Below are 15787 nucleotides of genomic sequence, written 5' to 3'. Positions count from 1 at the left end.
GGGGATGTTTCCCGTTACCTTCGATAAATCCTCCAGAGCTAGAACCTGTGGCAGTTTTACAAGCAGCAGTAAAGATTCAGCATTCAGCCTCTGGTACCTCAACATTGTAGAGTCTCTTCAGCAAAGGTAATGACAGCGTACAATATTGGTTCATTAGAAAAGGCCCCTTTGGACTCGCTAGATCTTTTGCTTTCCGGAAATTTCTATTTCACTCCAAAATATATCATAACAGTATGTTTTTTTTTGAGATTTTTTTTTTGGAAAATGAGAAAAATACAATAATACGAGGCTTATACCTTAACTAACTGTTTCTTTTTGACCTTCAAATGACCTCGATACAGACCTTGTAAATCCGAATTGGCTCCGGATTATTGTTCAGCGACCTCAAAAACATATATAGTGACCTTTAGTTATGATTTTTATCGCTTATCTGCCTTTTCATAAACGATTTATAGAAAAATTTTCGGGAGACTGGTCAGAAAATGGTGACTTATTTAGTACCGCATGGCAATTTTTTATAACCGCAACATAACCTTCGATTCTAAATAAAATAAAATAAAAAAACACCTAACATTTCACAGCTAAAAAATAACAATAGCTCTCCACCACTTTTGGGCTGAGCCGCATGCGTTTTGACGTGGAATGACGCACGCATATAAAAGTATGCACATATGTATGTATGTCCTTATAGAGCTGTTCAGAATGATACGTCCATGTACACATATCAGCAAACAAGTGATTTGGTAAAATTATGTTATACTGAATTTAATCTTTTATTAAACTAAGAAAAGTGTACGCATCTATACCCGAACATAATTAACGCAAAATGCGCTGCACGTAGCAAACTTTTTCAAATTAATTGTGCAAATTAATTTTCTATACTACAAGACGATATGGTGTGGTCGATTGTGTTGCCATTTCTTTACAACTGACATATTCACCATAATTTAAGGTCATATATAAACTTATGTACATACATATCAGCAGCACGCTTGCCACTATGTGAAACCGGCATTTCCATTCTCATATTAACTGATGAAAATCGGCTCAATGCCAACAAATCAACAAGCCTACTAATATAAATAGATACTCATGCTTATGCATACATAGAGGGCACATACAAATGTATGTATAAGAGATACATAAGTATGTACATATGTAGGTACATATATATGTATGTATATAATTACACATGCATGTTTGAACATAAATATATATGTATATAACCGTATGAATTTTTAGGAAGCAAGAGTAGCGTCCGTTAACAAATATCTACAACATTTAGCTTTGCTCCAACCTAGTGATCGTATATTTTATGGATTCTTCAAATTTTGGCAAGAGCAACATACAGTATAATTACGGTGACCATCCGTCCTGTATTATACGGGACAGTCCTCTTTTTTGACCCTTTGTCCTGGTAATTTATTTATTTTATACGGGACGTCAAATGTTCTGTATTTCTTTTAATGTCCTGTATTTGTCCCGTATTCGGTGTTCGGTATTTCGACGCCTTCAAAACTCATTAAAATGGCATGCCTATGAACGAGTTCTAAGAGATGTTTGGTACATATATGATACTAATTTTCTCCATAAACAGTTATTATTTCCTAATCTGAATGCCTGTGATTCGAATCGAGGAATACATACAGGGACTAAAATAGAAATTAGGGCTGGACATTTTAGTAAGTTTTGACTATTTTTCCTTAGTTTAGTTATTGTTTATTTTATGAAAGTAAAGCTCATTACCTAACAAAAACCATATAATACCAAATTTTTAACTTTGTGCAAAAAACTATAAAAATTAATTCTGCAAGGTTTCACCAAAATTTCAAACTTTTTAATTAGGATCTTTAGAAAAAAATTTGGTTTGCAGTTTTGTAACTCATTAAAATTGAGTATTATAAAGTGCGAGTGGAAAGGGCTGCTGATTTGCTTCCCTTTAAAAAAAATGGTCGAACTTACTTACTTTGTATGAAAAAAATGCGTAACCGTCAACAAAAAAAAAAAATTGGCAAAAATTATTGGTAAGCCTTAGCAACTTAAAATTGCACTTTATTATACTAAAATTTAATGTTTTTTTTTTCATTGAAGAGGGCTTTAAGATCTGTAAGCTGTTGTGGAACAAATTTGCAAAATCATTTTTTGTCCCGTATTCGGCTCTCATAAATATGGTCACCGTAAGTATAATAACAAACATACATACATGTATGCATTTATATTTCTCTGCGGTTCGTCTGAAATTTTTAAGAGTATACAAGTGATAAAGAATTTAACAATATTTACGTAAGTATGCCGATTATTGCGTACGCACTGATGTAATACGTACTTACGTAAATATACATTTAAGGCCATACATACACACATATAGTGTTGGCACTAATCGATTGATTTTTTAATCAATTAGTTCAATCGATTAAATTCAATCCGATTACAGTTAATCATGATTAATTTTAATCTGATTAAACAGCTAATAGTAACCGCGATTAAAAAAATAATTTTTGATTATTCGCCCTTAATTTGATTAAGTAGGTTTGGTGATTCATTAATTTATGCTGAAATTTTTCTATGCACACAAGGCCAGTTAATCGGGTATGGCTAAGTCGGGTTTTCTCATCAATCTAAGCAATTCGCCGTGCGTTTTCATTAAAATCTATTCCAACAGATGTTATGTGAACTAAATAGGTTTTAATATCTCTCTGCACATGCGCGATGGGTTGTAAAAATTCCCTGTTTATGTATTACTAATAAAAATAATATTTATTTTTTTATATATTATGTGTTTTTTATAAGCGTGAAACACGAAATAATAACTATAACTCTTGTTTGGTTTCAAATTCGGACAAACTAGACCACTTAATCAGGTCTTCTTTTTAATTGGATTAACGATTAATGATTAAAGTTAATTAATCGTAATCACAACCGACGATTAACGATTAAAAAAATTCAATCATTAATCGTACAGATGATTACGATTAATTAATTGTAATCGTTAATCGTGATTAACATTTTAATCGTTAATTTTTAATTCTATATCAGATTAACATTTTGCCAACACTACACACATACGAGTACATGTCGCTCATTTGCTGCAAGAGTGTCATAATCTAACAAATTAGAAACTCGAGTAAAGAGCTGATTATGCATACTTCGCATAATTTCACACAACCATTAGTACCAATGCAATTGAAATATTACTTAGGAAAATGTGAAGTAAAATCTAGACTCAACAGATCGCTAAGTTTTTGCAAGTTCTGCTAATTTCTGGGTAATGGAGAACATACAAAGTACATACAAAATTACAGTTCGAAATTTATGCGAAGTTATACGAGGTATGTATAATCGGACCATAAATGGCTTTACAGCTTACATACGCTCCCATAGTAACAATTAAGACAAGCTTTCTTCTAATAAGCTATGGATAATCGATACAGCTACACATCGCTAGCTTAAGAGTGAAAAGTTGCTATGTCCACTTTTTATGAAAACTTACATTTTGAAATAGGAATATCCCTTATATTGAAAATGCATCGTTTCGAAAAGGATTAACGTAACTATTTTATTTTTTCTCCTTTATTTTAAATCAAACGAACTTATCTTGGGACAGAGACACAGTTGATAAACGGAGAGAGTGAGTATTGGGGCCTTGGCTTAGCCATAGGTTTCAACCCGGACAGTCCGGAGCTTTCTGAAGGGTTAGATCCAGGGGTTTAGTGAAATTATCGGTTATCAGAGGCTTGTTTGTTTTAATTGGGTTCACTTCATAGGGGCCACTGTTTGCCCATCTCGACAAGGCTAGTGAAACAGAGCAAACACATATTTTTAGGTGAAAAAGGGAAGGTCGTTGAAAAATGGTTGGAAGCCTAACTGGTAACTAACTACCCAATAAGTACGGCATGGTGCAAGGGTATCTTCGCAACTTAGCAAGGAAAGCCATATTGATCATAAACCACGGGGTTTACAGTAGGATCTTAAAATATGATATCGATGTTTTTGTTATTCGAGAAGACAGTTTTTGTTTTTGTTCCAAAGTTCATTGACCTCGAGTACCCCGTTCTAGTACTCATCAGAGCTCCGTGTCTATCACCCCAACGTACCACCCTAATACCAGTTAATTAAACTTCGCTAAAAATCATTCAAATCATTCGATTTTTTTTTGCCGAACGTAGGGGTCGCCTTCTGTAATTTTTCGACATACCTTCGGCATTGTCGAATACAACAGTGCTTTTGTCGCAAGGAGAAAATTTTTTTGTTCATAAGTTCCTTGATCTCAAGCACCTCGCGTTCTAGTCCGTACCAAGCTAACGTAGCACCCTATTGTCAGTAAATTAAAGCTACCCAAAAATCATTAAACTTTTGATAAGAAAGTGTTTTGATTATTCCAGTAGAGCTATTTTAAACTAATTTATTACCTTGCAAAATTACTTTATACTCAGGGGTGTACGGCAAACTTCCTTCAGTTTCTAATATATATACTTGCATACATGCATTTTTTATTTGTTTGTTTGTAAATTCTATTGATTTATAGACTTCCATGCAGCGTGGCGTTCCAACCAATAAATCGTTAAGTGTCGCATCATTGATTTTTAGTAGACCATCGAAAAGTATAATAAAATTCGTTCATGGCGTTTTCATACTGAATCAGCTAATAGGCTGGCAGGTCGAGTTCATTATTATAATGCGTAAAAAATTTTAAGATTATTTTACGACTTCAACGAAATAACGCTCGAATTTTTAAGTATTGGTAGCCAAACCTCAAAATGATTTTTCTCACCTTATTACCTTTTTTTTACAATGGGATCAAGTTTTGGTCATACATTTATCATCTTGAACGTAATCTTAGGTTAATATTGAATTTAGTCCAAATTTTTGTCTTCAGAGACAGATAGTTAAATTTATCGATTAGCTTCGTAGAACATTAGACCCCTAATACGGCACATTGGTTCTATTTTGAAAAAAAAAACTGATACGTAAGCTTATTTAAAATGGTAGTTATAGGGTTAAAATGCTCTGCAAAACGTTGAGCGGGAAATTTTACTACGAAGCTTCAACTAAATTTGCCATCATTTTCGATTACCTTTTTTAATCCGCTGGCTGTCATAAAACGTCTCCAAAATAAGGGTTAAAAAATCTACTGTATTAGAAGTCAATGGGTTAAAATGTATATGAACAACTTTGTGTTTAAAAATGAAAAGGAAATATTTTTTACTTTGTTCAAAAGAAAAAAATATATCTGGACCTTGGAAAAATGAATCCTCTTGGCAATTCCCCTGGCTTAAGTCTCATTGAACATTTATATTAGGAAATGAAGTGAGAATAAGCGCAATATAAACCGAAAAGTAAGACGATATTCGCAAAACTTTCATGGTCGGAGATTGAATCAAGAACGAACTTTTTCGAAATCCTGTTTCGTCAATTTCTGACCGAATAGAAGTCGTTACTTCTAATGAAGATAGATAAATTTTTCACAAGGGTTACCAGTTTCAAACCTTAAATTGCAGTTTATTATATTATAAGCAGTTTTATAAAAAAATATGAAAAGAATATGAAAATATCAAAGCTAAAATTTATCATGAATATTTGCACAAACTTGTTCCATTTATTTTATATAAAAAAAACTCATTATCCTAAATTAAGTAATTAATTTTCACTACATATGCCTTAACATCTATCAAATATGGGTGCTATATTTTAAATAGCTGGGCGCAAAAGAAACTAAAAATTGTAAAAATATGAACTGATATTAATGAAAAAAATCTCGTGTCGATTGGTGCAAATAAATTATCAAGAAATTGAATCACGGTACTTCAAAAGACGTCTTTAAAATAGTAACAGGCGAAGAATCAAGGTTCTATGCATATAAACCCGAAACTAAACAACAATCGACTGTATGCGTCTTTCAAGACGACCCAAATCTAACAAAAAAATGTTTGCGCACGGCGCAATTGGTAGTTTGTTTTTCTCGGAATAGCTGGACATGTCGTTAGGGTTGCCAACCGTACTATAATATATAGTATTTTACTATTTTTACGGTCGGGGTACTGTATACTGTTGGAAATAAATATAGTACGGAAAAATACTATATTTCTTCAATTATAAATATAAATTCAGTAATTTGCACGAAAAAATTTGTACTAAAATGGATGGCCTTTATACTGAAATAACAATATTAAATGGAATATTCTTTAAAGTAAAAGGTCATTGTGGGTTTTTAATCCAAAAAAGGTAACATAACTGAGAAAGAATTAACAAATTTACATAAAATTATTTCATTTCTACTCTCTATTCCAACAATTTCGGCATTGACAGGAAGACGTTTCCATCACTTAAAAATCGTTTTTACTTTTTCTTTTAAATAAAATACTATATATATTTGAAGTGAACTATATTTTTCCAATTTACTACTATAAATATCTTAGAAAATGTTGGCAACCCTACATGTCGCCAGCGTTCCATTAGAGCAACGTAGAATTGCCATTTCTGAATGGTACACCAGCATTTGTTTGACGCCTGAAGAAACGATTGATGCGTTCAAATCACATGTTTTCGGGGTGGCACCATCGAAGTGGGAAAAGTGCATCGAAAATTGGTTCATACGAATGCAAAAGTAATACCAAGACAAATTTTCCTTCCAACTAAATCGTTACATTTATTTGTATACCTCTTAACCAAGGTTAAATAATGAACCTTGGCAATTTTTCGTTAGCGCTCGAAGGTCGATAAAACGAAGCAATAGAAACATATAAATGTTATACGCCTAAAATGTATAATTTATAATTAGTTAAATGTACAAAATATATTTTACATCAATATTTGCTTAAATAGTAGCGACAAGTAGATCAAACGATTAGCATATAAATGTCAACATGTACAAAAGAAACTTTGCAAATCAGCACACAATTTGAAGTTGAATAAAATGGGAAGCTAAATATTGACATATACATACATACATATATATGTATGTATGCATGCAGAAATATTTTCATACCGATATCTATTATATTCACATAAATATTTTCCGCATGACAAATGAATCAGCAATAAAAAAAATGAATGATAAATGGCAAATTCGCACCTAATATTTTGTTAATCAAAATAGAGGTGTACATACATACTTATTTATGTGTGTATGTATATGTATGTACATATATATGTACACAATAATCATCGTCTGAAATAATTTGACACTTTTATTAGTTCTAAGGGGGAACAAGTTGAACAGATAACTTTCAAATTATTCTTATCAATATTTGAAGCAAAAGGCACTAATTTTCAATAGATGCTAATTTGAAGAATCTACATACAAATATATACATAAGTATGTACATTAGGACGGGTAAATTTTTATGGGATTTTTTTTTTCAATTATGCGCTTATAGCACAAAAGCATTCTACATACGTGTAATTCTTAGCAAATTTGCCGAAGAAATATGGGTCTAAAATTAATTTGGTGTTTGCCAAATTGCGGAAATAGGTTTCTTAGCATTTTGCTGTACTTAGTGTCGTAAAGCAGTGCTTAAATATTGCATGCAAATATGCTATAAGGGGCGTTTTGGTATGTGTCCATCTATTTCTGCACTTATCTTTTTCTTAAAACTTCTACAGAGGGAGCAACAGTGGAAATTTTAACATTTTGTTCGAAACCTATTTTCGCAATTTGGCAAACTCCAAATTGGTTTATTCGGAAAATTCGCTAAGTATAGAATTACACGTAGAATCCTCCTATGCTATACGAGCTTAGTCAAAGAAAAAAAGGTTACCCCCCTAATGTACAAATGTCGTGATATGTACATTTTTGGACAAAAACGTGTTTTTTTGTCGATAATGGACGCACACTTATCTTAGAAAATGCATTAACTTCAGTTTTGTAAAAAGAGCAAGATTCCAACGCGAAATTGTATTTAAATGGAAATTTAACAAGTAAGAAAGTCTAAGTTCGGGCGGAGCCGAACATTAAATACCCGGCGCAAGTATTAAATATATGTTTTTCACCTTTCCGAAAGCTACCGCTACATGGTAAACCGGGGTGTATCCATTTTGAGTAAATTAGCGTCCTTAAATTTCGAAATATTGAAGCTTCAAGCATTTCTTAAATTTACCGTTATATGAGAATCGGCCGTTATTTTAGTCCGATTTCAATAATTTTCAACGTTTTGCTTACACGTGGCAAGTACAATAACCATACCGAGTTTGGTACAAATTGGTAGAACGGTTACCGATATACTTATATGTGATCATAAGTGGGCGGTGCCACGCCCATTTTTCAAAATTTTGTCTTAAGCGTATTTCTTGGTAAAGAATTGTTGCAAGCATCAATTTTGAATAAATTAGCTTTAATATTTACTGATTTATCGAAGATTTCGTATTTCTCTAAATTACCGTTATATGGGATGTGGGCGTGGTTTTTGTCCGATTTTAAAATTTTTCGGCCATTTCGTATATTATACCAAGGTTAACAACTGTGCCAAATTTGGAAGAAATTGGTGCAGCGGTTATCAAGATATACACATGTAACCATAAGTGGGCGTGGCTACGCCCATTTTCCAAAAATTTTTAATATTCTTATTTTTCGTCTAAAACTTATTGTAAATATCAATTTTGAGTGAATAATCTTCAGTAGTTACTAAAATATCGCAGTTTTCGTATTTCTGAAAATTACCGTTATATGGGAGGTAGGCGTGGTTATTGTCCGATTTTGCCCATTTTAAATACCGTCCGTCCTACGCCCGAAAGAAGTGCATATACAAAGTTTCGTTAAGATACCTCAATTTTTACTCGAGTTATCGTGTGCACAGACGGACGGACGGACGGACAGACAGTCAGCGCTTAATCGATTTCTCTTTTCATCCTGATCATTTATGTATACATATGTCTATATCTATCTCGATTCGTTTTGCCTGTTACAAACAACCGTTATGTGAACAAAGTTATAATACCCTTGTGCACAAGTGCGCTCGGGTATAAAAAGGATGTACTGAAAAAAATGAAAAATAACCGCTCGTGCTCATACACACGCACTTGCGTATGTAACGTATACGCCCCATAGCAACTTACACAGCCAGCTGACACGTTTACTCGCACGCTTCTACTTAAAAGTCATATTATTTAAAAATAATTAAATATTTGCGTGGAGATTTTTACACAGTGCTCCTTATGCACATATACCTATATTACATACATGTATATAACAATTTCAGAATGAATTTCGAGTGTGCTAATAACAATTGTGAAAATGGAATATCAGTTTCTCAAATCATAGTCATCTTTTACACAATTTAATTTATTTCATTTGGTGGCACACTAGTTTTGTTACACTGTATTCCTTCGTTTTGGCAAGAAAAACATTTTCACCGCTTAATTTTAACATTTTGAAGTACATATTCTCAAATTATTGAAATTAAAAAAATCGTAAAATTTCAAAAAATTACAAAATAGCTGCGACAAATTTTCTGCATGCTGCCGTCCAAAAGGTAATAATTATGATTTTTTCGAGTGACAATGGAAAAATTTGTAATTTCGGTACTTTTTCGCCTAAGTTAACGTTTTAAGGCTAAAATTGTTCAAATACTTGATTTATTTTTTATTTTACTTGTTTCTGGAGCTCCATTGATTGAAATATATGCAAGAAGAATGCTTTAGCGTTTTTTTTTCTGGCGAGAGACGGAAGTTACACTAAAAAACAACTCGTGAGACTTGCTCATATATGTATGTAAAATTATAGAGGAAACCGTTGCACAGTGGTGCCAAATTGAAATTTTCAAAATAGTATAGAGATTTTGTTTGATAAATTTAAAAAAAAAAAGATTTGTTCATCCCGATTATTTAATTTTTATTTGGTTATATTAAGTTTGTTTTGTATTGTATTGTATTGAGGAATAATTTCAACTTCTCGTGCTGCGCTAGCAATTTTCATTTTTGCTGGAAAGTGCTGCCAAACCAATCTAGTGTTGATATGTAACGCTTTCCCCCTTTTGCACATTCTTATGGGAAATTGACGTGGGGAACGATATGATCCTTACATTTTAGACATACGATAAGTTTGGCAGTTTTATGTAAAATACGACGGAGAACATTTATGGGGAACATTTTGACCCTCTTACTCCTTAACAGGTGGGCCTTTTTTGATCAGTTTTTTCAGAAAAGGGGTAAAATACAAACAAAAAATATACAACAGGGGCATAACGGGTTAAAATGTAAAAAAAAAAATATTTGCCATTACATTCCACTGTAAGTCTATGAACACGCAAATAAAATTAATTCGCTCTTACCGAATCCACAGCCTTGAGGTTAATTTTATACTTATTCCGAATTTGTGCCAAAATCTTTCACTGAACCGGATGGAAAAATTCTTTCTGGTAAAATTCCCCTATAAGTCATCATATAAAAACAGGTCTGGGTATTTATGGGAAAATTTATTTATTTTCTTTTAAGGGTTTTGGGATTGCTGATTACAAGTCAGTTTTTTTTTAATTAAAAACCCGCCAGATTTTTATGAGATTTGATATCCTAAGGCTCTTTGAGTCGCTAATTACAAAACTGTCATCAGTTTTCAAAAATTCAGAATGGCGGATTCCATATTAAAAAACAAAAACATGGACGGATTTAAAGAAAAAATGAGATTTTTATGAAATTTTATATCCAAAGGTTGCTAATTACAAAAGTGAATATACTGAAATAAACAAAAAAATAGGATTTCCATATCTATTAAATAAATAGTAAGTAAATTCCTTACCCTATTCCGAAATACGCTGGAATGAATGGTACATATCTTGAGCGTATATATACTATGTATACATAAAAAAATGTTGATTGAGATTAACAAAAAAAAAATTTGTATTACAAGGAAGCGTGGCAACCCTGATGGAAAATATTTTCTGACCAAAGTTCTCTACAATACCTCTCATTTGATATCCATATTGCGATGTTTTAGATAAATTGTGTAGAATCGAAAATAAGTGGCAACCTTACACTATTATCCTAAGACATAACATTTTGTGTATAGGGAAAGCATTGTTTAAGAACCTTCTCTTGGTACCCATAAATAGTACTATTTTACCTTTTTTTTCTAAACAAAAAATGAAATAAATATGCGATTCGAAATAGGTGGCAACCTTATTAAAAATATTTTTGAATAAGGGATCTTAAAAATACCTTCCATTTGAAACCCATATTAGGATATTTAATCAATTTGTAACTAATTTGGAATAGGTGGCAACCTTATACGAGTCTTCTCGGAGATATTGCCTATTCAGATAACCTTAAAATCCAAAACATTATCTGTGTAAAAATTTAATCAAAATTTTTGTGAAAAGTGCAGATAGAAGGTATTGAATATAAGCCCGCGATATGTATAATTTCGATATCGATTTGCGCACTTTCCGCTGCAATTTAAATTTCTGAAACTGATTTCCGAAAAGTACCAGAAATAACTTTCTGGCTGTTTACACGTGAAAATAAAATTTCTCTTTCGCCTGCAGTTACTTTTGGAAATTCTTGAGTTTGACAGACCTTTAAAACTAAATAGTTGCATTTGCCACGTCGTACCTACTTTATAATTGGCCTACATGCCATAAGACAGCAAGCGCAACATTTATTGGAACAAGCCTCGTATATTTATTAAAAAATAAGTCAACTAACTTTTCTGATGTCTATGTATTTTAATTTTAAAATAGTTGGTGTAAACGCTCATTGCAAGATACATAAAACAAAATTCAGAGAAATGACAATGGCAATGAAAGCTATTTGCGTTCCTAGAAGAGCAGCAAGCAACATGTTGAAAAGTTAAGCCCACTCGGCAAGTGTAGGAATTTAAAGAACACGAGTAAGCATAGCAAAATAACTGTTAGTTAATCTGCATTACTTTTAGTTCCATCAACATACCGAGCGGCGAACGAACCAGCAAGCTTGAGAACATTTTCCCCCCAACAGTGTTCGAGTGTTGCTAACAAGCACATTTCAGCTTAATAAGGATGTGCTTTTTTATTTTTTTAGTTTGCTTTGCCGCCCACGGTTGGACAAGTAAGTAATTTCACAACATTGATGATAATAATGAAAAAGAACAAGAAAAAAAATTAATGCTTTTATAGGTACATAGTAGCAGCAAATACACTCGCAGTCATTTGAAGAGCACATTCTTTTGATACTCAGTATGTACAGTTTTCCTTTGGTTTATTTAATATTCATGATATTTTTTATGAAAATGTAGCATATTTTACGTGGAAATCCGATTCTAAAATTTTATACAAATTTAAAAAACATGTCAACAAAGGGGTGTGCTATCCTTATGACCTGCAGTGCTTAAGTTAATAATATTTCAAGAAAAATTTCGGGTATGCAGTTTTGCAGCCCATACAATTTTAGGATAATAAATTGCAAGTTTCAAGTGCTGCGCATTTTCTTCCATATACAAATTTGTTCGAGCATATTTTGTATGGAAGAAAATGCATGACACTATCGACAGACAAAATTTTTCAAAAACAAACGGTATTTTGTAGCCACTTGAAACTTGCACTTTATTATACTAAAATTGTATGGCCTACAAAACTGCATACCCGAAAATTGTCTGTGCTATTCACATGACTGGGCGTGAATGGTGCTGCAGAATGGATAAGAGTGAGAAACTAAATTGCTGCATAACAAAATGACAAAATGTCAGCTGCATTCTTGTATGTAAGTAAGTATGTACATATGTACTCATACTATAACAGATAAAAGTACATAAAAAATAGTGAATGGAATTCTGCAAACCTCTGACATTTTCACTGCGTATGCGGATGCGGGAGAGCCTCGTATTGGGTGTTGTTGATTGCACTACGAGTATTACTGATTGTTGTTGGTTGTATGCACCGTGCAAGTAATATTTTACGCCTGCGCTGGCTTGTATGTATGTGTATGTGCGTATGCAACTGGCTGTGCTGAAAGTTGCTGCTGCCGCTGCTGCTGCTGCGGAGTAGTAGATAAGCCCTATCTATTTAGTCGCTGCAAAAGTTGGCTGGAGCTAAATGCGTAGTTATTGTGAAGGTGCGAAGAACCGCTAGGCAACTGCGTTCGTGCGTATGTATGTACTACATATATGCTTTACAGGAGTCGCGCGAGCTAGCGTGGGAATCAATAAGCCGCACAGCTGCAGGCCGTGGTGCACTGGTTGTTGTTCTTATTGCACCGAATGAAGTAATTTGCCGCGATGCTGCTTTTTGCGCTTTGGCTGCACCACCTCGCTCCTTTTGTTCATTCACTGCGTAATCAAATTAGATTGTTTTCACTTTATTTTCGCTGCAGCTTTTATAATGCTTTTTTATGCTGCACTTTTTATCGGTTTCACACGGCAACACACAACGTCAAGCAACAGGCACACTTTTATGATAACCTAAAATTGATTCACTGGAAGCTTGCATTGATTTTCTTTTTTGAATTGAATTATAGGATTTTTTTCCAGGATCACACTGAAGCTAATAGCTTCACTATTTTTTTTTACTATACAATTTTTTGCACTTTTTTTTATTAAACCTCAAGTTTTTAAAAAGTATTTATACAGCACATTTTTGCTTAAATAACACGCCGCTTTGAATTCAATGACAAATCCAATGTCAAAACTTCAGTTTGAAATAAATTTAGCTGATATTTGCTGGCGGAAAATTCGCATTAATATCTATAGAGATGTATGTATGTACGTACATAAACATATATATAAATTCACATAAAACGACGACGACGGCATATAGGCGCTCGACAAAAACACTCGGTCGCGTTGAGTATAAACGACAAAATGTTTCCAATATTCCTAGCGGCTAAGAGCCAATATTTTCACCCGGCACACGTTAAAAAACTCAGCGCAGTCGCTACCACTGGCGCGCTGCTTGCGGTCAGTCAAAAATAAACTCTTCAAATTTATAGCAAAAATTTTCCGAGGAGACACAAATTTTCTACTACATAGCGCGGCAGCAAATTAAATACATGCATGTACAGTGGCGAAAATATAAATAGGGACGCGAAATTTTAACAAGTACTACCATGTCCGTAGGACTTGCACACAAACTGCGACGTAGCATAAACCTTGGCGGCAGTTCTTGACGCTATGTTCGCTATATTCTTGGTCTATAGAATGCCACTAAGATCCTCTTTGCAAAGACCGATTGCTATCGAGTATTATTCATAAATACTTGGCGCTCTACTTCACCTTGAGCTTAGACTAGTTAGTTCGGAACCTTGTGTTTCTTAGAGAAAAGTACTATACCTTTCTTTTCTGTGTTAATTCGAAGCCCGACTTCGGTTGCCCAAAGATGTATCTCCCTTGCGAATTTTCTCTGTGAACCGGTATATACACTCGGTATACTTTCATAAAAAAAGGAATAACGTAAAGAAAAATAGCCATAATTTGTAAAATCTAGCGTCGCTATTTATATTTTAGCCACCGTATGTATGTATATTTACATATGTATATCTATACTTTCATACGTACATACATTTATAAAGTGCCAGAGCGCGGCGGTAACAAAAAAAAAAGCAAATAACAAAATCACACATTTGATATTAAAGGGGTGAAAAATTAAAATCTTGCTGACTTACTAATGTCGCATTCGCAATTAGCAACTTAGATATGTAGTATTTATGTGCCTACAAATACATATCTACGAACAAATGCATGAATATACAGTGGCGAAAATATAAATAGGGAAGAGACGTTCATAGCATTATTTGACTCTTTTCTGTTCACTTATTTAATCTTTATTATTTTTTATGAAAGCGTAGCTCGTTATCTAACAAAAACCATGTAAGTCAAATTTCAAACTTGTTTACACAAATTTGCAAAATCTGGCAAAGTTTCATCAAAATTTTGTGCTTTTTAATTAGATTTCTTAGAAACAGTCTGCGTACGCAATCAATTTTATTATAACAAAGTGTAAATTTTAAGTATCTAGGACTTTTGGCAATTTATTTGTGGATTGCTCATTTCCTCCACACAAAAAAAAAAACTAAGCACACTTTGTAAGGAAGAAAATGCGCGAACAAAAAATTTTCAAAAATCAATGGTAAGTCCCAGCGATTCCAAACTTGCACTTTTTATACTAAAATTTAAGGGGCTACAAAATTGCATAATCGTCGAATTTTTATAAATGTTCAACAAAGTTTGAAATGTTGGTTTACACGGTGTTTTAGATAGTAAGCTATATTTTCATAAAAAAAATAATAAACATTTTTTAAACACAGAGGAGTATCTAAAATTTTTTATAATTTCCCATACCTATATACGTTCTCGCCCCCGTATATTCTACAGTATGGGTCAACACAATAACACCCCCATTTCAAAGTGAAATTGCTTTCAACTCATGTGTTTTTATTTATTTTTAGGAATTTTCAGTTAAAATACACATCTTTCTCTAATAAAACCCATGTAAACCCAAGTTTGAAACTTCAAAAAAATTAACAAATTGAAAACAAATATTACCCCAAATTTCAAAAGTGTTAAAATTTTTTTGAGTACACAGTTTTAAATTCTAATAATGTATAAGGTTCAGGTGGCTAAAAACGACCGTTGATTTTTGAGCAACTTTTTGTCGCATTTGCTTCCATAATAATTTATTTTTATATGGACACACATTCGGGGAAAAAAATTCTAAAAAATCAACGGTAATTTTAAGCCTCTTGAAAGCTGCGGATTATCAGACTAGAATTGAATGGGCTACAAAACTGTGTACTCAAAAAATTCTAGCACTACTGAGAAAAAAGTTTGAAATTTGGGTGACAATTTTTTGCATTTTTTTTAGTACTTTATAAAGTTTTAATCTTGGGT

The 15787-nt window shown here is 32.9% G+C and overlaps 1 protein-coding gene across 1 annotated transcript in view; it reads right to left on the bottom strand.

The window, feature by feature from the left end:
* The window catches only part of LOC118751989 (cAMP-dependent protein kinase type I regulatory subunit-like), a 28001-nt gene extending 15134 nt beyond the window's left edge, over positions 1-12867 (bottom strand). Inside the window, exon 1 of the mRNA XM_036486816.1 lies at positions 12745-12867. Within this exon, the coding sequence (XP_036342709.1) occupies positions 12745-12753 (9 nt within the window). The 5' untranslated portion in view covers positions 12754-12867. The remainder of the gene's footprint in view (positions 1-12744) is intronic.
* Positions 12868-15787: the final 2920 nt, after the last annotated feature.

Source organism: Rhagoletis pomonella, unplaced genomic scaffold, assembly GCF_013731165.1.
Source record: "Rhagoletis pomonella isolate Grant_MI unplaced genomic scaffold, Rhpom_1.0 Rhpom_scaffold_01143, whole genome shotgun sequence".
In the NCBI taxonomy this organism is placed as follows: Eukaryota; Metazoa; Arthropoda; class Insecta; order Diptera; family Tephritidae; genus Rhagoletis; species Rhagoletis pomonella.
This window is presented reverse-complemented; position numbering and strand designations above follow the sequence as displayed.